Source organism: Phocoena sinus, chromosome 4 (assembly GCF_008692025.1).
Source record: "Phocoena sinus isolate mPhoSin1 chromosome 4, mPhoSin1.pri, whole genome shotgun sequence".
Taxonomy (NCBI): Eukaryota; Metazoa; Chordata; class Mammalia; order Artiodactyla; family Phocoenidae; genus Phocoena; species Phocoena sinus.
The window spans coordinates 29,637,666-29,658,573 of record NC_045766.1 but is presented as its reverse complement, the minus strand read 5'-3'; the positions used below and the strand labels follow the sequence as shown (position 1 = coordinate 29,658,573).

Sequence of the window (20,908 nt, the reverse complement as noted above, 5' to 3'; positions counted from 1 at the left end):
AAAGTAAGTGGATTTGCAAAAGGCATTTTAGGGGATAGGGAGGAAGTGGCTGGAGATGAGACTGGCAAGGTAAATTATACCTACATTGAGAGGCATTTTGTGGGTCCAAATGGACAGTTTGCTTCTTATATTTTTCCATGGGGGAGGAAGTAGGTAGGAAGATCACAGAAGTTCTTTTTTATCAAACAAATCACATAATCAGTTTTTGTTTATTTTTGAAGACAAATATGGTGGAGATGTGTAGAAGAGTCACTGGAAATAAGTAATACTAAGGGTGTGGAAGGACTACAATAGGGTTAGGAGACTCTGCAATAAGAGAAACAAGAGGCAATAAAGACCTGGACTGGAACAGCAGTAATTAGGGAAGAGGGGAAAGGCCAAATATGACAGATATTTCTGAGGAATAATGTACAAAATGTTATCGCTAATTGGGCTTAGTGGTGGACAGAGGAGGAATGAGTTTTGTTTCTGGCTTTGGAGATGGTGAGAAGAGTAACATCACTGTGTTAGAACAAGGATACTGAAAGGGACAAGTTTAGGAAGAAGATAAAAGATATGTAAATTGGTAGTGTGGGGGATGTCCAATTATCAAATGATTTTATTTGATAATTGGAGATATGCATCTTTTTGGAAAGGTTGTGATTTGGGAGTCATGAATATGGGAGTTGAAGCAATTAGTAAATAAAGCCTCCCAGTGAGGGTGCAGAGAGAGAGGAGGACAAAGGATAAGACCTCAGAGGACCCCAACATTCAAGGAAATGTAAAACCCCTCTGTAGTAAATCACATTCGCATCCTACAAAGTAGGAGCAATCATATTCAAATTTATGTTTTTGTTAGCATACAGCCAGAGAATAACTATCACAAAACGTTGTTGCATTGCATTTCAGTTAAAGGCTATCAAAATACCTAATATCTTACCAATGAAAAAATGTATTTGTGGTGGGAAAGAAGGAGAGGGGGAATAGGTCAGTATGTATAGGGATGCCTGGGGAATAGTTAGAAAAAGGTTTGGGAGTTTCCTGATGGCCTAGTGGTTAGGATTCTGGGCTTTCACTACTGTGGCCAGGGTTCAATCCCTGGTCGGGGAACTAAGATCTCACAAGCTGTGCAGCACAGCCAAAAAAAAAAAGTTTCAACCCAGAGAATTCTATGACATTGAGTGGCTTTCTATTTCTAGCTGTGGGTGCTAAGCTTCTGGTATTGCCTTGGGAAAATATCATTCCCACTGCTTCACAAGGAACTGGATTTAGAAAGATTCCTCTTTCCTATTTTACCTCCTCATATGACAAGATAAATTAGCCACAGCTACAAAATCAACCTAAAGAGTTCCATCATTTTAGCTATAAATGGGGACAAGAATGGACCTCCTTATAAATTATGTTCTGTTTTCTTACAGTGCCTTTAAAGAGAAACGATGGCTTCAGCAGTTAGGAATAGCAAGAGTCCTAGCAAAAAAGAGCATTTCTAACCTGACTACCCAAGGAGGCCTGACAGCGTGTGAAAATCCTCCAGAAATTTTGCTTTGAAAAGTCATGACAATCCCAGTTTGGGTGAAGACCTGGTCAAATAGAACTTCTAGTTCTAATGCTAACATTTCTAATAACAGTTTTAATGTTGGAATTTCTAATAACAGTTCTGATGCTACATGACTATCAACAGGTTATTTAATGTTTAACATCATGTGTCCTTGGACTCCATCACGCAAAGTGAAAATTTAGGGCATCTGTTTTTGCATAAAGAGTCTGAGGAAGAATTCATAAGAAACTAAGAAGAGTAGTTGCCAACAGGGTAGGGCAACTGGGAAGGTGGGAAACAAGGACATGAGCAAGAATGTTTACTTTCTCTTATTTTTGCTTTCCTGGGATTTTTAAAAATACTTTTTGTTTCTTAAACCATATGAATGTAGTACATAGTAAAAAATTAACTTAAAAAATTCTATATAGGGCAAGTCCCTATGAGAGTTATAAATACCATCTAAGTCTAATACTGGTCTCAGACATCTTTTGAATTTCTGCTAAAACACTGCTTGCTATTAATTTTTAAAAATTGAGGTAGAGGGCTTCCCTGGTGGCACAGTGGTTAAGAATCCACCTGCCAATGCAGGGGTCACGGGTTCGAGCCCTGGTCTGGGAAGATCCCACATGCTGCAGAGCAACTAAGCCCGTGCGCCATGGCCGCTGAGCCTGTGCTCTAGAGCCCATGAGCCACAACTACTGAGCCCATGTGCTGCAACTATTGAAGCCTGTGTGCCTAGAGCCTGTGCTCCCACAATAAAAGAAGCCACCGCAACAAGAAGCCTGCATGCCACAACTACAAAAAGACTATGCACAGCAACAAAGACACAATGCAGCCAAAAATAAAAATAAATTAAAAAATAAATAAATTTATTTTTAAAAGTTGAGGTAGAGTTTTCATACAGTAAATTGCAAAGATCTTAAATCAATGGCTTTAACTAATATATATATCTGTGTAACTAACAGCAATCAAGATGTGAACACTTCTATTACCCCAGAAAGTTCCTTCAGGCTCCTATCTAAAAATATCTTAATCCATATAGACACCTGCTATTCTGATTTCTTTTTTTTAATAAATTTATTTATCTTATTTATTTATTTTGGGCTGCATTGGGTCTTCGTTGCTGCGCATGGCCTTTCCCTAGTTGCGGCGAGCAGGGGCTACTCTTCGTTGTGGTGCACAGGCTTCTCATCGCAGTGCCTTCTCTTGTTGTGGAGCACAGGCTCTAGGCGCACGGTCTTCAGTAGTTGTGGCACGTGAGCTCAGTAGTTGTGGCTCACGGTCTCTAGAGCACAGGCTCAGTACTTGCGGTGCATGGGCTTAGTTGCTCTGCAGCATGTGGGATCTTCCTGGACCAGGGTTCGAACCCATGTCCCCTGTATTGGCAGGCGGATTCATAACCACTGCGCCACCAAGAATTCCTGCTATTCTGATTTCTACCTCCATGCATAACATTTCCCAATTAAAGGAATCATATAGTTGTTTACTTTTATGTCTGGGTTATTTTGCTCAACTTAATCTTTTGAGACTCATTTACATTGTTGTATGTATTAGTAGTACATTGTTTTCCTTTTTCTCTATGTAGTGATATCCCTTTTTTCATTCCCGATATTTGTATCTTTTGCCCTCTCTATTTTATTTTTGTCATGAATAGTCAGTCTTGTAATGATTTTGTCAATTTTACTAGTTTTCTACAATGAATCTTTTGTTTATTCTTTATGTTGTATATTTGCTTTCTAATTTGTTAATTTCTTGACAGTTTCTACTTCTCTGATTAAATAAATACTTTATCTGTCATCTAATGTTTTGGACATATTATTCATAGTTATTTTAGAGTACAGGTCTAATAACTCCAATATCTGTACTTCCTCCATACACGTCTTCCGTAGATCTTTTTTTACTATTGAGTAGTATTCCATTGTGTAGGCACACCATAATTTATTCAAATGTGTGTACCTTTGGGTTGCTTCAGTTTTGTGATATTGTGAATAAAGCTGCTTTAAACATTACTGTAAAGGTCTTTTTCTGGTCATATGCTTTCCTTTCTTTTGGGCAAGCAACTAGGTGTGGAATTGTTAGGTAATAGAGTAAATGTACATTTAACATTATAAGAAACTACCTAACAGTTCTCCAAAGTGGTATTACTGTTTTACACTTCCACTAACAATATACAAGTATTCTGGCTGCTTCACAGATCCACCAAAATGTGGTGTTATTAGTACTTTTGATTTTTAGTTATTCTAGTGGGTTTGAAATGACATTTCGTGGTTTTAATTTGCATTTCCTTAATAACTAATAATACTGAATGTTTTTTGTGTGCTTATTGGCCATTTGTACATTTTCTTTTGTGAAGTGTCAACTCAAGTTTTTTGTCCGTTTAAAAAATTGTGGTGCTTTCCTGATGGTGCAGTGGCTAAGAATCCGCCTGCCAATGCAGGGGACACCGGTTCAAGCCCTGGTCCGGGAAGATTCCATAGGCCGTGGAGCAACTAAGCCCTCGTGCCACAACTACTGAAGCCCACGCGCCTAGAGCCTGTGCTCTGCAACAAGAGAAGCCACCGCAATGAGAAGCCCATGCAACAAAACGAAGAGTGGTCCCCGCTCACCCCAACTAGAGAAAGCCGTGCGCAGCAAGGAAGACCCAACGCAGCCAAAAATAAATAAATTTTTAAAAATTGTGTTGTTTACCTTTTAATTATTGGTTTATCAGAGATTCCAATATACTCATGATACAAGTTGGTTTATTTTTGGCTGCACTTGGGCTCAGTAGTTGGATTCTAGAGTGCAGGCTCAGTAGTTGTGGCGCACGGGCTTAGTTGCTCCGCAGCATGTGGGATCTTCCTGGACCAGGGATCAAACCAGTGTCCCCTGTATTGGCAGGCGGATTCTTAACCACTGCACCACTGGGGAAGTCCCGCAAGTTCTTTGCCAGATACATGTATTGCAAATATATTTTCCCAATCTGTGGCTCTCTTTTTCATTTTATTAATGGTGTCTTTTGATAATGAAAGTTTTTAACTCTAATGAAGTACAATTTATCATTTTTTTCTTTTATGGTTCATGTTTTCTGCTTCCTCTCTAAGAAATCTCTGCCTACCCCAAATTCATGAAGATATTCTTGTTTTCTTCTAGATGTTTCACAGTTTTAGCTCCTATGTTAGGTCTATAATCCATCCTTAATTATTTTTGTGTGTGTGATGTGAGGTGAGAGTCAATTCTTTTCCATAAGTTTATCAAATTGTTCTAGTATAAGTTGTTGAAAGTTCTTTCCCCTCATTGAATACCTTGGTACTTTTGTCAAAAATCAATTTACAATATATGTATGGATCTACTTCCAGACTCTCTATTCCATTCCATTGGCCTATTTATTTTTCCTTATACTAAAACCACACTGTCTTAATTACTATAGCTTTACTGTGGGCCTTGAAATCAGGTAGTATGAATAACTTTGTCCTTTTTCCTACTTTGTTTTGGCTATTCTCAGTCCTTTGAACTTCCAAGTAGATTTTGAAAATAAACTTGTCGGTCTCTATAAAGAAGCCTGTTAGGATTCTGATTGGTCACAACTGACATCTTAATAATAGTGAATATTACAGCCCACGATATATTTCTCTATCCATAGTATATGTCCCCATTTAAGTCTTCCATGATTTCTCTCATCAATGATTTTTAGTTTTTAGTGTAGAGGTCTTACAAATCACTTATTGTTTTCTTAAATATTGCATATTTTTGATGCTATTTGCTAGGAAGATTTTTAAGATAGATTCTGTTACAATAGTCAGAAGCACCTAAAATCTAAATCTCATTTAAAAAAATAACTTTAGGTTTCTAGTTTGATATTATGGTGTTGGGGCACATAGAAGGTTAATACAAAAGAAAATACAAAGATGATACCAAAGAGATGTTGTAAGGCAGCATGTATATAGGTATTAGTTCATTGTAGAGACAGCAAGAGGGGACAGTGAGTGGAAGAGGGCACAGCAAAGGTTCTGGGGTACTGGTAACATTCTACTTCTTTTTTTTTTTTTTTTTTGCGGTACGCGGGCCTCTCACTGTCGTGGCCTCTCCCGTTGTGGAGCACAGGCTCCGGACGCGCAGGCTCAGCGGCCATGGCTCTCGGGCCCAGCCGCTCCGCGGCATGTGGGATCTTCCCGGACCCGGGCACGAACCCGTGTCCCCTGCATCGGCAGGCAGACTCTCAACCACTGCGCCACCAGGGAAGCCCACATTCTATTTCTTGATCTGGGTTAACAGATGTGTTCAATTTGAGAAAATTCAACAAGAAGTATTTTTTAAGACTCTGTATCCTTTTCTGTATGCATTTTATCATCCAGTTGAAAAAGTTAACTAAAATAATGAAAAAAAATTCAGGAGCTAATTCACGCATTTGACGGCAGCCTCAGACTCATGAGAGGGCAATTCATGTGAGTGATGGGTGTCACCATGCTTCCTTCCTCTTGACAGTGTGCTGAATTGAACTGAGATTCCTTGCAAGAGAGGATACTATTTTATGTATCATTGAAAACATAACCAAGGAGGTGCCTGGTGCAAAGATTCTGGGGCAGGAGTTTCTATGAAGAAGAAAGAAATATGGGGAAATATGAGAGGAAAAAAAGGAGGTGGAGGATGATAAGGAGAAAATGTGAGAGGACAATTGATATGAAGCCTTGTTCCTTGCCAGAATCAACTGAAAAATTACAGAGTATTTATCCTTTCTTCACTTTAGCCCTAGTAAGATAGCATGCAGTGACATTAAGATCTCATTTTCTTATAATATTATACAGTTGTAAAGCATTATTATTAGCATAGACAGGATACCATGGGACATTTATTCTAAACCTGAATCTTATTTAAATCAAAGTTAAGTGTCACCTTCTCTTTGCTCCAGGTCATTTTGTTCCTTCCTCGGGTATTACCACTCATCACACTGTATTCAGATTACTTGACTGTCTCCTTTACTTTATTATCATCTCCTAGAAGGCAAGGACAGTATTTTATTCATCTCTAAGTTGCCAAGGCATAGCATATGCTTGAGCTTTGAGTCATTGCTCTACAAATATTTGTTCTATTAAATGAATGGATTTTAGCGTGATCATGCTCATGGAATTCCCAATGACCTATGTACACAAAATCTGCTCCTATAAAATATAAATGTTTCAGTTAACAAATCATCTGTTACTGCTAATTTAGTGTATAAGTTGATCATCAAAATCAATTTCTTAATATGAATTTATTAACTCATCCGAGCATCGTAGCAGCCCTGCATGACACAGAAGGACAGTCATCATTAAAATACCCATTTTACAAATGAAGAGGTTAAATTTATAACATATAAGAATAACTTATTGGAGGCCCTACAGGTAGTGAGAGTCAGAGCCAGATCTGGAACCTAGACTTTTGACTTTTCACTCAGGTAATTACCTCTAAACAACTACATAACATTTGGTAACAGAAAGTCACTCTGTACCTCATCGTAGGAAGTTTTAACTCCCAGGCTGGTTCCCCCAGCTATAACTTGACTTTTTGACCACCTTCCTTGACCACCCCATTCTGTTAATCCTTATTTCCTACCTTCACCCCTGCCCCGCCCCCACCTTCACGCCCACTTCAGTCCCTGAGATCACAGGGAAGAAATGCTATTTTATATTGGCATAATATTACACCTATTTGTAAATTCATTTCGGCATTCCTTATTCCCTATATATAATGGACATTTTCTCAATAATGTATGTATAAAACCTTGTTCAGAAAATGCCATTTTTGCTGATCTGCAACATAGTCTAAGTAAGAATTGGGCTCTCTCTGCAAATGCTGCTTCAAGACCTAACTAACAAGTTTAAAAACCTGCCTTTCTGTGCCCCAGTATGGGAAACAATTTCAGTTTCAGTCAGATGCAAGGGATGAGGTAGACACAGAGAGCACGACTGAAAAACTCTTCCAGTTTTCGCTTCTGCCCAGGAGACATGGAGTATAGAGAGCTTGACGTATAGACAGACAGCTTTCTATCTATATCCCTAGATAAAACAACCGTAGATGTGAAGTCTCTCTCTGTCTCTCTCTCTCTTTTCCCCCATGCTTTCCCCCACCAAGACAGTGAGATTTGAAGACCGTCAATTAGCCATTCTGTAGTCTCTTATATTTGCACCACAACAGGTGAGAAGAGTGAGTTGGTAAAGGAACCAAATTCTCACACTGCCCCCAACACATAAAAATAAAGACAAGCGTAGTCGTCGTCTTCCTCGTCCTCATTGTCTTTATCCTAATTTATAATCACTCACAGAACTTGTTACCAACCTTCAGCTTTCAGCCTCCTGTGCAGAATGATGGGTTTTGGAGCAGGTGATCAAGGGCTCTGACCTTCTCCTTCCAGCTCTGTCACTGGCTTATGACATAGTCTTTGGAGCTTGGGTTCTTCATCTGTACAAACGATGGCCCGCACCGTACAAACTATGTCATGGCTATTGAGCATATTAAATAAGATAAATCAAGTAAGATAACGTATACAACAGCTCTGTACAAACTAATACCTCTATAAAAGTTACTTTCAACTGCTTGACCTGTCTCTCAGTTTCATTGTCTCTAATGGGAACAATAATGGTACCTACCTCATAAGGTTCTTGGGAACTCTAAATAAGTTAACTGTATGAACAGTTCCTGACATAGTGCTTAATAAATGTTAGCTATTGATATTATTAATGTAAGCTCCACGGGGGGGGGGCCGTGTCGAATTTTAAACTTCTTTTCATCTTCCTCAGAGAATAGCATTCTACACCCGGCAGGCTACAACTGACTGGCGAACGGAAGAATCTTCTCATCCCAGTCTGCGCCGCGGAAGGCATTTGAGTGTAGGACGGCGGTAAGCCGGAAGCCGGAACGGAAAGCTCGAGACGCTGAGACGCCGGAGCCTTTTTACGCTTGGACTCAGGGCCCGGAAGTGGCGAGGACGGGGTTAGCGCTGCGGGTTGAAATCGGCTAGCCAGAGAAGATGCTGCTGGACCTGTCGGAGGAGCACAAGGAGCACCTGGCCTTCCTGCCGCAAGTGGACAGCGCGGGTCAGGGGGCCCGGCGGCGGAGGGTGGTGCTCTGCGGTCTGGGAGGGGATCGGTGGGAGCGCCCGGTGCTAAGGGTCTCCTGGCTTCCGTTGCAGTGGTCGCTGAGTTTGGGCGAATTGCGGTGGAGTTCCTGAGGCGTGGCTCTAACCCCAAGATCTACGAAGGCGCTGCGAGTAAGCAGGGGGGAGGCACAGCGCTGAAAACTGCGCGGAGAAGTGCGTTCTCTGTCCCCCTGGAGGGGAAGGGGTTATTGGGACTCTAAAGGTCTTATTCCCATTGTGGCAGAATAAAAGCAGAAGGACTCTTCAGTCAGGGCGCAAATCCTGCCCGTCCCCTAAGTATTGTGAGTTTTTAAAAGCTTGTATTAAGTCGATTTCCTGACGTGTTAATGGACATAGTACCATCTGCCAGAATACTGTGATGCTTACCTGCATCCAAGTGTGTGGAATAGCTGGGTGAACCATAAATATACAAGTGTTTGGTTATTATTAGTTGTTCAGACATCTACTTTTGCTGAAGGATTTTTACCCCGGTGGAGGAGGGACTGTTTCTATTATTGTCCCTTCTGCCAGGCTTGAAGTAGCGGCGCACTCAAGAGAAGGACTGTGCGCCTGGTATTGTCTCCACGGGTCTGTTTTTGTAAAGGTTACATGGTGGGAAATACTGAAAGCATTTGGCTGGGAGTGGAGAATGAACAGGAGGCTATTATCAAGTAATTATTTTTTTTGTAATAATTGCAGTGTTTGAAAACATGGAATAATAGATAACATTTACCCTTTAGAGTTTGAATAAAAGAATAAATACCACATAATTTATTTGCTCATTTTTCCTCTTTTTTCAGGAAAACTCAGCGTGAGTAGTGACACTGTCCAACATGGTGTGGAAGGATTAATACACCTCCTCACTGAAAGTTCAAAGCTCATGGTAAGGGCTTTTGTGGACTGTTTTGTATTAGCAGGACCTTAAGGAGATTCAGTATACTCTACATCAGTCCTGGCAGGATCTGCTCATTTCAGTAATGTTGTTACTGGTTTATAATGGATTTAGTGAAGCCATGCCTAAGCAATCTGACTATAATGTGATCTGCTGGCATGAACACCTCTTGTCAGTATAAATTAGAATTGCCTCTAATTCTGCATGTTATTAAACCATATACTATAGTATGTATCCCAAGAGGAGGGAGAATGAAATGATTTAATTTTTTGCATATTAGCAGTATATAGCTTATTGGAGAATTGAAAACATTTTTTCCATTTTTTTATTAAGTGTTGGTTTCCCCTTCCTTAATACTAGCTGAGGGATCTTGTACCAGTATTTGTTTCTTCATGCTCATAATAGAGAAAAATATTTGAAAAATTACAAGTGGCTGCATGGGGCTTAATTTACATATTATCCATTCTACTGTGTCTCAGATTTACCTTTCTGTAAGAATCACGCGTGACCCTTGTTAACCAGATTCCCGGTTCCTACCTCAAACCTATTGAATCAGGCTTTCCAGAGGAGGGGCTTGAGAATTAATCTTTTCCCAAGGTGCTTCAAGTGATTCTTAAGATCAGGCGAATTTGGGAAACTACACTAGAGGCTCAACATTTTGATAGTGAATCCTAATGCTGGAAGTGATAAAAGATGCAGTGTGGCTTACTTGAGTTGTTTTCACCCTAACAGATTATTTGAGTGGTTATGAGCAACTACATAAAAAATTTATTTTATAGATCCCTTTTGTCAGACTTCCTAAAATATTACACTTAGAGGTGGTCCACAGCAAATGCCCTGTCCCATAAATCCATGTTCCATTAATTGATACGGGGAACTCATTTTTGCTGCCCTAAGCAATCCTTTCTGGCCCTATCCAGAGCTTTCCTGGCTGCTCTCCTCCTGAGAATAGATCCCTAGCCTCTTGCTCTTCTGTGTAGTCAAACTGAATCTTCTGACAGACCACCTGGTGTGATTGGTCAGCTAACCCAACCTGCCCGGCCCCAAGGACTATAATCTCCTCCACAAAGGCAATGAGCCTGTTTGTTTTGTTCAGCTCTGTCTTCGTAGCACAAGACCTATCCCACAGTAGGATCTCAGAAAATATTTGTTGAAGGGATAAAATACACAAACCTATGCTATTATAAACAGAAACAAGTCTAATGACATTAACAAACCTGAGAAAGAAAGGGTGGCATGCAGAAATTGGAAAAGAGCAAGGAAAGTAGAGTGTTAAAGTGGCTGAGGTGAATACAACGAAAGGAAGAGGAGCAAAGAGAAAGACTGTGCTTTCTCTACCTTTTCTCTACCTTTCTATCCCCTCCTCACTTCAATCATCCAATAAGGGAGTAAAAGCAAGGCTGCTGTTGGCAGCTTCCTTTTATCCTATTGAGGGTCAGTGCCAGTATTAGGATTGGTCCCCAGTAATGCTGAACATTGGACAGCAAAACTGTGACTCCATGCCCTTCTCTCCCAGCTCCCTTTCCTGGCCAAATATATGATTTCTTTGTGTCCAGTCAGCATCTGAGTATCCCACTAGGACTTACCCAAACCAGGAGCCCTCATTCTCTCACTAAGCCTTTTTTTTAAAAAAAAGTCTTTTGACACCATTCACCTATTTCTCCCATCCCACCTCCTACTCCCTGCCTCTGGCAACCACCAGTCTGTTCTCTGTATCTATGACCTTGGTGGGTTTTTTGTTTTTGTTTCTTAAGATTTGACATGTAAGAGAGATCATACAGTATTCCTTTCTCTGTCTGACTTAATTCACTTAGCATAATGCCCTTGAGTTCCATCCATGTAGTTGCAACTGGCAAGATTTTATTCTTTCATTTTTTCTTATGGTGGATAATATTCCATTATGTATATATGCTACAATTTCTTTATCCATTCATCCACTGATGGACAATGAGTTTGTTTCCTTATCTTAGCTATTGTGAATAGTGATGCAGTGAACATGGCGGCACGTGTATCTGTTCAAGTTAGTGTTTTTGTTTTCTTTGGATAAATACCCAGAAGTAGAATTGCTGGATCATGTGGCAGTTCGATTTTTAATTTTTTGAGGACCCTCCATACTGTTCTCCATGGTGGCTGCACCAATTTACATTCCCACCAGCAGTGCAGGGAGGGTTCCCTTTTCTCCGAATCCTCGCCAACACTTGTTATCTCTTGTCTTTCTGATAAGAGCCATTCCAACAGGTATGAGGTGATATCTCATTGTGATTTTGATTTGCATTTCCCTGATGATTAATGATGTTGAGCATCTTTTCATGTACCTGTTGGCCATCTGTATGTGTTCTTTGGAAAATGTGTATTCAGATCTTCTGCCCTTTTTTTTTTTTTTTTATGGTATGCGGGCCTCTCACTGTTGTGACCTCTTCTGTTGCGGAGCACAGGCTCCGGACGCGCAGGCTCAGCGGCCTTGGCTCACGGGCCCAGCCGCTCCACGGCATGTGGGATCTTCCCAGACCAGGTCACGAACCCGTGTCCCCTGCATCGGCAGGCGGACTCTCAACCACTGCGCCGCCAGGGAGGCCCCTTCTGCCCATTTTTTAATCGAATTGTTTGGTTTTTTGGCTATTGAATTATATGAGTTCTTTATATTTTTTGGATATGAACCCTTTATCAGATATATGATCTGAAAATATTTTCTCTCATTCAATAGGTTGCCTTTTTATTTTGTTGATGCTTTCCTTTGCCCTGCAGAAGCTTTTTATTTTTTTTATTTTTTATTATAAATTTATTTATTTATTTTTGGCTGCGTTGGGCCTTCATTGCTGCGCGCGGGCTTTCTCTAGTTGCGGTGAGTGGGGGCTACTCTTCATTGCGGTGCACGGGCTTCTCACTGCGGTGGCTTCTCTTGTTGCGGAGCACAGGCTCTAGGCACGCAGGCTTCCGTAGTTGTGACTCGTGGGCTCTAGAGCGCAGGCTCAGTAGTTGTGGCACACGGGCTTGGTTGCTCTGCAGCTTATGGGATCTTCCCGGACCAGGGATCGAACCCATGTCCCCTGCATTGGCAGGCAGATTCTTATCCACTGTGCCATCAGGGAAGCCCCCAGAAGCTTTTTAATTTGAAATAGTCCCACTAGTTTATTTTTGTTTTTGTTGCTTATTTTTATGTATCAGAAACTCGGAATTTGGAATAGTGGGCAAGGGTTGCCTTTTACTAAGGAGTGTTATTTCTTTTACTAGACAGAAAGAATTAAGGGATTTCATATTCTTTTGCATATATCCAGTATTTCAGCCTTTCCTAGACAAAAATAAATTTTGATGTTCTGTTAAACTGGATTCACTTTTAGATTTCTGAACTGGATTTCCAAGACTCGGTTTTTGTTCTTGGATTCTCTGAGGAATTGAACAAATTGTTGCTTCAGCTTTATCTGGACAACAGAAAAGAGATCAGAACTATCTTGAGTGAACTGGCACCAGACCTTCCCAGTTACCACAGCCTTGAATGGCGACTAGATGTACAGGTATGATTATTTTTTTTTTAAACCTGACATAGAATATAAGATTTATTTTAGGTTTATGTCCTGAGGCTTCTTGTGTTCTTTACCATCTTAACCAAACTCTGGTTTGAAACTTTCATTTTTTAATGTTCATTTTTAGACCATTTCCCAAATAGTTCATGTTCTTATATTTTTAATGTGTTCACATTGGTTTAATTCAGCACTGAATATAAGTAAGGAGAGGTGGTCAGCAGCTTCTTAACTGTGTTATTTATTAAATATTTCTTGTACACCTATCATGTGCCAAGTGGTGTGGCTACAGCAAAGAACTTGACACAGTTTATGCTCTTGGAGACCTTAGAAGCAGCAACTCCTGTGGGGCTCACGGGGAGGAAGAGATCACGGTGGTTATGCCTTTATGTTTACATCCTCTCATAATAACCAGGTGGAGGAGATTTGGGAATGGTCGTGTTCATGAACTTCAGCACTAGTTTATCTTGTATCCCTTTCTTATGTGGAGATAGCTTCTGACTTTTGGGTTCCAGTAGCCCTTAGAGGTTCTTTTTTCAGCTTTATTGATTTGCTTTGAGTTTTTCCATTATTAAGACATTTTTAGAAGTTAGAAACTTAGGCAATTGAAATTTCTAAAATTAGACTCAAGAGAGTTCATTTGCCCAGTAAAATGAGTTTGAATTGCTGTGTTACTGCAAGGACTAATACAGTTCAATGTTGAGGGTATATTGAATGAATATTGCATGTGGTGAGGTGTATTTTTTTTTTTTTTTGCGGTATGTGGGCCTCTCACTGTTGTATCCTCTCCCATTGCGGAGCACAGGCTCCGGACGCACAGGCTCAGCGGCCATGGCTCACGGGCCTAGCCGCTCCGTGGCATGTGGGATCTTCCCAGACCGGGGTACAAACCCGTGTCCCCTGCATCAGCAGGCGGACTCTCAACCACTGCGCCACCAGGGAAGCCTCATGTGGTGAGGTGTATTTAAGGGCTGAAAAAGCTACTCAGAGAACTAATGGATTTACTGAGCTCAAGGAAGGAAGGAAAAGAAGTCTTGTCAGATGAAGACCAGATAAATGGCTAGGAAACTAGTAACAGGATATAGAACCTTTCATTTTTGAGTAGCTGACTCATCTCATGGAGACTGGTAGCAAATGGATAGTTACCAGCTAATTATTGTGCAGTTGCTGATGGGAAATAAATGAATCATCATAGGTTAGTTTCTAATAGAAGCATTTCCCATACTTCATAAGTTGCCAGCACTTGATAAATAGCATCAGTGAATTGAATGCATCTGAGACCGGTGCAGGAGCATGTTACCTTTAGGGCCGATCCTTTTAAAGTTGCTGCTGTTATTTTTATAGGGAGAAGGACAGAATTTCATCCCCATTAAAAAAAAGAAGTCCAGGGCTTCCCAGGTGGCACAGTGGTTGAGAGTCCGCTTGCCGATGCAGGGGACACAGGTTCGTGCCCCGGTCCGGGAAGATCCCACAGGCTGCGGAGCGGCTGGGCCCGTGAGCCATGGCCACTGAGCCTGCGGGTCTGGAGCCTGTGCTCCGCAACGGGAGAGGCCACAGCAGTGAGAGGCCCGCGTACCGCAAAAAAAAAAAGTCCATATCAAGAACTTTGTGGAAAGAAAAACTTTGTGGGCTACTGTTCTTTATCCTGTAGTACTGTCATTCAGTACCTTTGACTCACCCTCCCCAAATTACAACCCCCTCCCAGCCCCCTAAGGGTAACTATTATCCTGAATTCCTGAATTTTCTGTTAATCTTTTCTTTATAGTTTTTTTAATGTATATTTTTTCACTAGACTGTATAGTTTTTAGATTTTCATGTATTCTTCTGCAACTTGCTTTTTTTTTTTTGGTCTTTTTTTATTGTTGGCTGTGTTGGGGTCGTCGTTGCTGCACACGGGCTTTCTCTAGTTGCGGCGAGTGGGGTCTACTCTTTGTTGCGGTGCTCAGGCGGCTTCTCTTGTTGTGGAGCATGGGCTCCAGGCACGCGGGCTTCAGTAGTTGCGGCATGCGGGCTCAACAGATGTGGCTCATGGGCTTAGTTGCTCCGCGGCACGTGGGATCTTCCCGGACCAGGGTTTGAATCCGTGTCCCCTGCATTGGCAGGTGGATTCTTAACCACTGTGCCACCAGGGAAGCCCTGCAACTTGCTTTTTTGATTGAACGTTTTCTTTTTAGATTTATTCATGACAATTCATGTTGCTGTAGTTCACTTCTTTTTGCTGTCATTTAGTAAGCATTTCACTGTATGAATATTCTCAATTTATCCCTTCTGTTGTTAAAGAATATTTGAGATTTGTCTAGTTTCGGACTCTTGGAAGCAAATACTATTATGAATATGTGTATATGTGTAAGAGTTTAAGGTAAATACCTGGGAGTGGAGTTGCTGGTCATGTATACGTTTTCCAAAATGTTTCTGTCATCACTCTCACCAGCAGTGGTTTTCATTACCATCACTTTACAGTGCTCCGTATGGACAGGTTTCTAATTCTTGCAAGTCAGATAAACAGTATATTACGATTTTATTGGCCATTTTACTGATTTCTAATAAAGTTGAACATATTTCCTATGTTTATCTATTTGTGTTACTTCTGCAGAGTGCTTAGATAGGTCTCTGTACAATTTTTTCTTGGTTTTGTGGGGTTTGTATTAAATCAGAGCAGTTCTTCGTACATTCTTTTTTTTTTTGCGGTACGCGGGCCTCTCACTGTGTGGCCTCTCCCGTTGCGGAGCACAGGCTGTGGACGTGCGGGCCCAGCTGCTCCGCAGCATGTGGGATCCTCCTGGACCGGGGCACAAACCCGTGTCCCCTGCATCGGCACGTGGACTCTCAACCACTGCGCCACCAGGGAAGCCCCTTCATACGTTCTTGATACTAAGTTTTTTTTTTTTTTTTTGGTTGTATGTGTTACAAAATATCTTTTCTCAGTTTGTGGCTTGTTTTTCTACCATTTTTAGGTATCCTTCGAAGAAATTTTAATGATTGTTCAATGTATCAGTTTTTTTCTTTATGGTTTTTTTTTTTAATATCATGTTTAAGAAACCCTTCCATGCTGACTATACATTCTGGTTTCTTTTTTTTTTTCCCACAGGTTTTTTTTTTTTAATATAAACTTATTTTATTTATTTAGCTTTGGCTGCCTTGGGTCTTTGTTGCTGCACGTGGGCTTTCTCTAGTTGTGGCAAGTGGGGGCTACTCTTCATTGCGGTGCACGGGCTTCTCTTGTTGCAGAGCACGGGCTCTAGGTGTGCGGGCTTCAGTAGTTGTGCTGCACGGGCTTAGTTGCTCCACGGCATGTGGGATCTTCCTGGACCAGGGCTCGAACCCGTGTTCCCTGTATTGGCAGGCGGATTCTTAACCACTGCGCCACCAGGGAAGTCCCTCTTTCCAAAGGTTTTAAAGTTTACTTTCCTTTTTGAAGTCTGTGATTCATCTGAAATTAGATTTTTATGTATGGTATAATGTAATTATTATATGTTTAGCGTGATTATTAAATAGTCCTTATGCTCTTATTCCATTTAAAATCAAGCTTGCAAGCAGAAGCCTCAGGCAACAGATGAAACCATCAGTGACTATAAAGCTGCACCTTAATCAGAACGGAGATCACAACACCCAAGTTCTGCAGACAGACCCAGCCACCCTGCTTCATTTGGTTCAGCAACTGGAACAAGCCTTGGAAGAAATGAAAACAAACCACTGTAGGAGAGTTGTGCGCAATATCAAGTAGTCCCAACTTGTTTCCTTCCCTTAGAATCACTTGTGAATTGATGATATGCGGCAGTTACTTTTCAAAATAAATTTTTTAATTGATAGTGATAAATACATAGAGATTTCATAACATTTCTTTTCCTGTATGAAGATACTGAGGTCATGATCAAAGGCTAAGTAAATTTCCTTTCCTGGTGCTAAATGTGGTCAGCTTCTTGACAATTAAGATGTATTTTGGGGCCTCCCTGGTGGCACAGTGGTTGGGAGTCCGCCTGCCGATGCAGGGGACATGGGTTCATGCCCCGGTCCGGGAAGATCCCACATGCCGCGGAGCGGCTGGGCCCGTGAGCCATGGCCGCTGAGCCTGCACGTCCGGAGCCTGTGCTCCGCAATGGGAGAGGCCACGGCCACGACAGTGAGAGGCCTGCGTACCGCAAAAAAAAAAAAAAAAAGATGTATTTTGTATTTTAAATGTGTAAATAGGATTGAATCAACTGGAAGTGAATCTGTACTGTTCAAATCCTCTGTATATATAAATGACTGTACTTTTTTTGATACTTTTCTGACTACTTAACTTTATTATTTTCCTCCTTATTGGCCTAAATTTGACAGTAAAGTTCACAATGTAATGCTATTACTATTCAGAATATTCCTAGACAGTTTAATGTTTGTGACCTTTAAAAGCACCCCATGATGTTAACAGCCACAGAATAGTTGGAAGTGAATATTAATTTTTTTAATGCTATATTTAGGCAGTTCTTGCATTTTTCTTTGCCTGTGAATATAGTAAGTATTTACCATGTTGCTTAAGTTTAAGTTGCCATGGATAATAAGCTTAAATAGCACTCAAATTTGTGTGAATATATTGCATTTTATTAAGGACTACTTTTTTTCCCTATTATCCAAAGCATCTAAGAGATACACTGTCATTTACATTTATAAACAATGGATGCAGACATAATGTAATCAATTCTTAATTATCTGGATGTAAATTTTAGTCACTTTTTATAATTCTGTTCGAATAAAGTATAAAGAGGGCAAAGAGAGGCCATGTTTACTACATTCCAAGCAAATATCCCTTCTTCCTTACAAACTTGATTTTTGTTTTGTTTTGCTTTTTAGTGGGTAACTGTAAGCTGTTAGCCTGAAAAATTCAGATGCTGATGTGTCAGGTCAGCCTCATAGAGTACAGGGACACAGGGAAACTTAAGGAGACACAAGGAGGTTTAAGGAGTAACAGACTTAAGGAGAAAGTCGTATGGAAGGGTAGAGACTGGGGTTCAGTCTTAAATATCTAGCCAAGACCTTATTCTGAGAATCTCATCCCATGCAGCAACTCAGGAAGGTCTTCAGAAACGTCAGACTCTAAACTGTACTCTAAGCTCTATCCATACTTTGCCTTCTAAGAGTTAGAGATTTTCAGGTCAAAGTGACATCATGTTTCTTCTTTCTGTTAAAGTAGAGCCCAGCCGGAAACAGAGGCCAGTGGAAGAAAAGCACAGTTGATATTGCCACCCATCATCCCCCTGCAGGCATCTGGGTCACCCCATACATATATGTTCTGCAGTTGCAAAATAACTATAATATCAGATATTAGCAAACTATAATCAGATAATTTTTAATTATAGTGATAACTTGATTAATGAAGCTTTCATATTAACAACCTCACAAACAAAAGGAAACTTTATATATTACGTGAAATAGTAGCATATGTCATCAGGTTTAAAAGCAGCATGCCTGCCAAGCTTATATGATGAAAATAGCTCTGTGAGGCTTCTTATTTGTCCGCATTTGGTGGGAGATAAGCAGGGCTGACTCCAGCCAAGACTGAAATAATATCCCTGTGTCTTCTTAGGGCAACCTTTCTTCTTCCTCCGTATCCACTGTTCCTACCCCAAGCAAAACAACAAAGCACATGTTAGCCTTTTTTTTATTTGTATCAAACTCCCCTGGTCTCCTTTGGCTGTACTTTATTATTCTTTCTGATGTTCTGCCTTTTTTGCCTTTTTGGGCCAGAGTGAGTTGGGAGCAGTCTCCTAACTTCCTTTTGAATCTGGGACTCACGTTTTTTTTACAGACCATCTAATGAGCCTCTTCCTTTTCTTGTTTGGACACTCCACACCCTTATGCATTCCTCTGCCTTGTTTGTTTTATGGCACATTTGATTTTTTTTGTAACTTGTATATGAACATATTTTCTGCAGATGCAGTCACTATTCTACTCTCATATATGACCAGGTTTCTTGACTCTGGGATGTTCCTTTCCATCTGTAACTGTCTAAATGTTTGTTAAAACATTTTGGGTTATGAGTGTGCTTATTTTTTAGGATTTGCTGATGCATGTTTAGACAAGTGTAATAGCTTTTATGTCTCAAAGCCAGAATAGTAACATCTCATCTCTCAGAACAGAGCTGTGAGTAGGAAATAATCAATATGTATAATCACAAAGTTCTACATATACTTCACCCATTGGAAGTCTCCTTTGTGTTTCACAAAATTCCATGAGCTTGTTTTGTTATTGATATTTCCAGGCTTAGGTAAATATAAAGCAGCAAACTAGAAAAGTGGTGGGGATACCGTAAGAAGAAAACATACTTCTTTGAAAACTGAAAAGTGAGAACCTGATACCAAGGAAAGTTTGAAAAATCATTAAGTGTGTGTAAGGGATGCATGTGTGGGAGCCCTTAACATTTATAGCAGTATGTGGCCCTTTAGTATATAATCCTATGAGAAGGTTAAGAGGTCAGTCTTTGGAACTGGACAAAAGGGTTTGAATTTTAGGCTCTGTGGCTTCTTTTGGGTCCTTGATAAATTCCCAAAGCCTTGTTTTCTTCATCTTTAAAATAGGAGTAATAACACCTATCTCATTGGCTTGTAGGGACCAAATGAGACCACATATATAGAATGTTTAGCATAGTATTGGGCTTTAGTAAATACTTGTGTAGACTGAGGATCTCATTATTTTGTAGCCTTGGATTCTGTCTCATATACTGTATTTAAGAAACAGAAAATGTTACCTGATTTCTATACTGAGTTTGAATAACTCATATTAAAAAAATTTTTTGAAGTCTAAAGGAAGAAGAAAAAAGATCAGGGAATTTAAGTACATTTTTAGTAGTACCTTTATCGAAATTTTTAATTCTTAGAATGATATACATATAACTCTCCAGAAAACTCAGCTATTCAAAACTGCCTGGTCCCCATAGGGCTCAGGTAGACAAGCTGAGTGTTTTACCTATAGGCTTGGTCTAGAGTCCCTTTTTTCTGTCTTTTTTTCTCCACACCAGTGAAAGAAGCATGGGAATCTCAAGATACTAGCTAAGCCAGGTCTCTTTTTTAGGTAATATTATATCTAAGTGGAGTTGTTTTTAATCTCCAGGAGAAAACACGTAATACTTCTTTGTAGTTTCTCATAGCCTTCATGTTCAGGAAGATCTGTCAGCTGCTGTATAAAATCTTCCTGCTATAATGTATGCACTCTTCTCTACTTTTTTTTTTTTTTTTTTTTTGCGGTACGCGGGCCTCTCACTGTTGTGGCCTCTCCCATTGTGGAGCACAGGCTCCAGACGCGCAGGCTCAGCGGCCATGGCTCACGGGCCCAGCCGCTCCGCGGCATGTGGGATCTTCCAGGACCGGGGCACGAACTCGTGTCCCCTGCATCGGCAGGCGGACTCTCAACCACTGTGCCACCAGGGAAGCCCTACTTTTTTTTTTTAATATATGTTTAAGTCTCTCTTTAGCTTACCCTTCCACAGTTTCCATAGTAATAGGTTACTGTCATCCCTTTTCCTTTCTTTCATTAATGGTAGAAATATTTTGGTAAAAATGGTATCATACTACATTGCCTCTAGTTTAAATATATTCGTTTTAAAACCACCATGACCGTTATGTTCAAACCTAAATACTTTCCTTAAAACAAGGAAGCCCAGCTTCACCATTAATGTGGTTACTTCAGTGAGCTTTACAAACTTCGAGAGCAACGTTTTAATTATAAAAGCAGAAGAAACCCATTATTTCTCAGCTTTGCAAAATAGTATGTACTACTTGGAGATGAGAAAACGATATACTTTATGGCAATAAAGTATATATATTTAGTGATTCAATCACTGAATACTAATGGCTCTTTGTTTTATGTTCGTATAGCTCCAGTCCTCTCTGCTCAGGAACTCAAATGACTTAATTATG

General features: G+C 40.4%; 2 protein-coding genes across 4 annotated transcripts in view; both read left to right on the top strand.

Annotated features, from left to right (window-relative positions):
* The window catches only part of ANKUB1 (ankyrin repeat and ubiquitin domain containing 1), a 41,653-nt gene extending 39,740 nt beyond the window's left edge, over positions 1-1,913 (top strand). For both annotated transcript variants that reach the window (XM_032631299.1, XM_032631298.1), the window contains exon 6: positions 1,398-1,913. In XM_032631299.1, the coding sequence (XP_032487190.1) occupies positions 1,398-1,527 (130 nt within the window). In that variant the 3' untranslated portion in view covers positions 1,528-1,913. The remainder of the gene's footprint in view (positions 1-1,397) is intronic.
* Positions 1,914-8,436: 6,523 nt separating this feature from the next.
* Positions 8,437-20,194, top strand: COMMD2 (COMM domain containing 2). 2 transcript variants are annotated; one of them, XM_032631647.1, is made up of 5 exons: positions 8,437-8,568; positions 8,664-8,741; positions 9,410-9,492; positions 12,840-13,013; positions 16,546-20,194. In XM_032631647.1, the coding sequence occupies exons 1-5, from the start codon at positions 8,502-8,504 to the stop codon at positions 16,741-16,743; spliced, it is 600 nt and encodes a 199-aa protein (XP_032487538.1). In that variant the 5' UTR covers positions 8,437-8,501; the 3' UTR covers positions 16,744-20,194. The 2 variants fall into 2 exon arrangements, with proteins under 2 accessions (XP_032487538.1, XP_032487537.1); XM_032631646.1 differs by having other exon boundaries at positions 8,664-8,783; positions 16,546-17,084.
* Positions 20,195-20,908: the final 714 nt, after the last annotated feature.

Excerpts from the sequence above, each read along its gene's own strand:
- COMMD2 (XM_032631646.1), top strand. The coding sequence starts at position 8,502 with ATGCTGCTGGACCTGTCGGAGGAGCACAAGGAGCACCTGGCCTTCCTG. Across the intron at positions 8,569-8,663 it reads GCCGCAAGTGGACAGCGCGG|TGGTCGCTGAGTTTGGGCGA; the intron begins GTCAGGGGGCCC and ends CTTCCGTTGCAG. Across the intron at positions 13,014-16,545 it reads AATGGCGACTAGATGTACAG|CTTGCAAGCAGAAGCCTCAG; the intron begins GTATGATTATTT and ends TTTAAAATCAAG.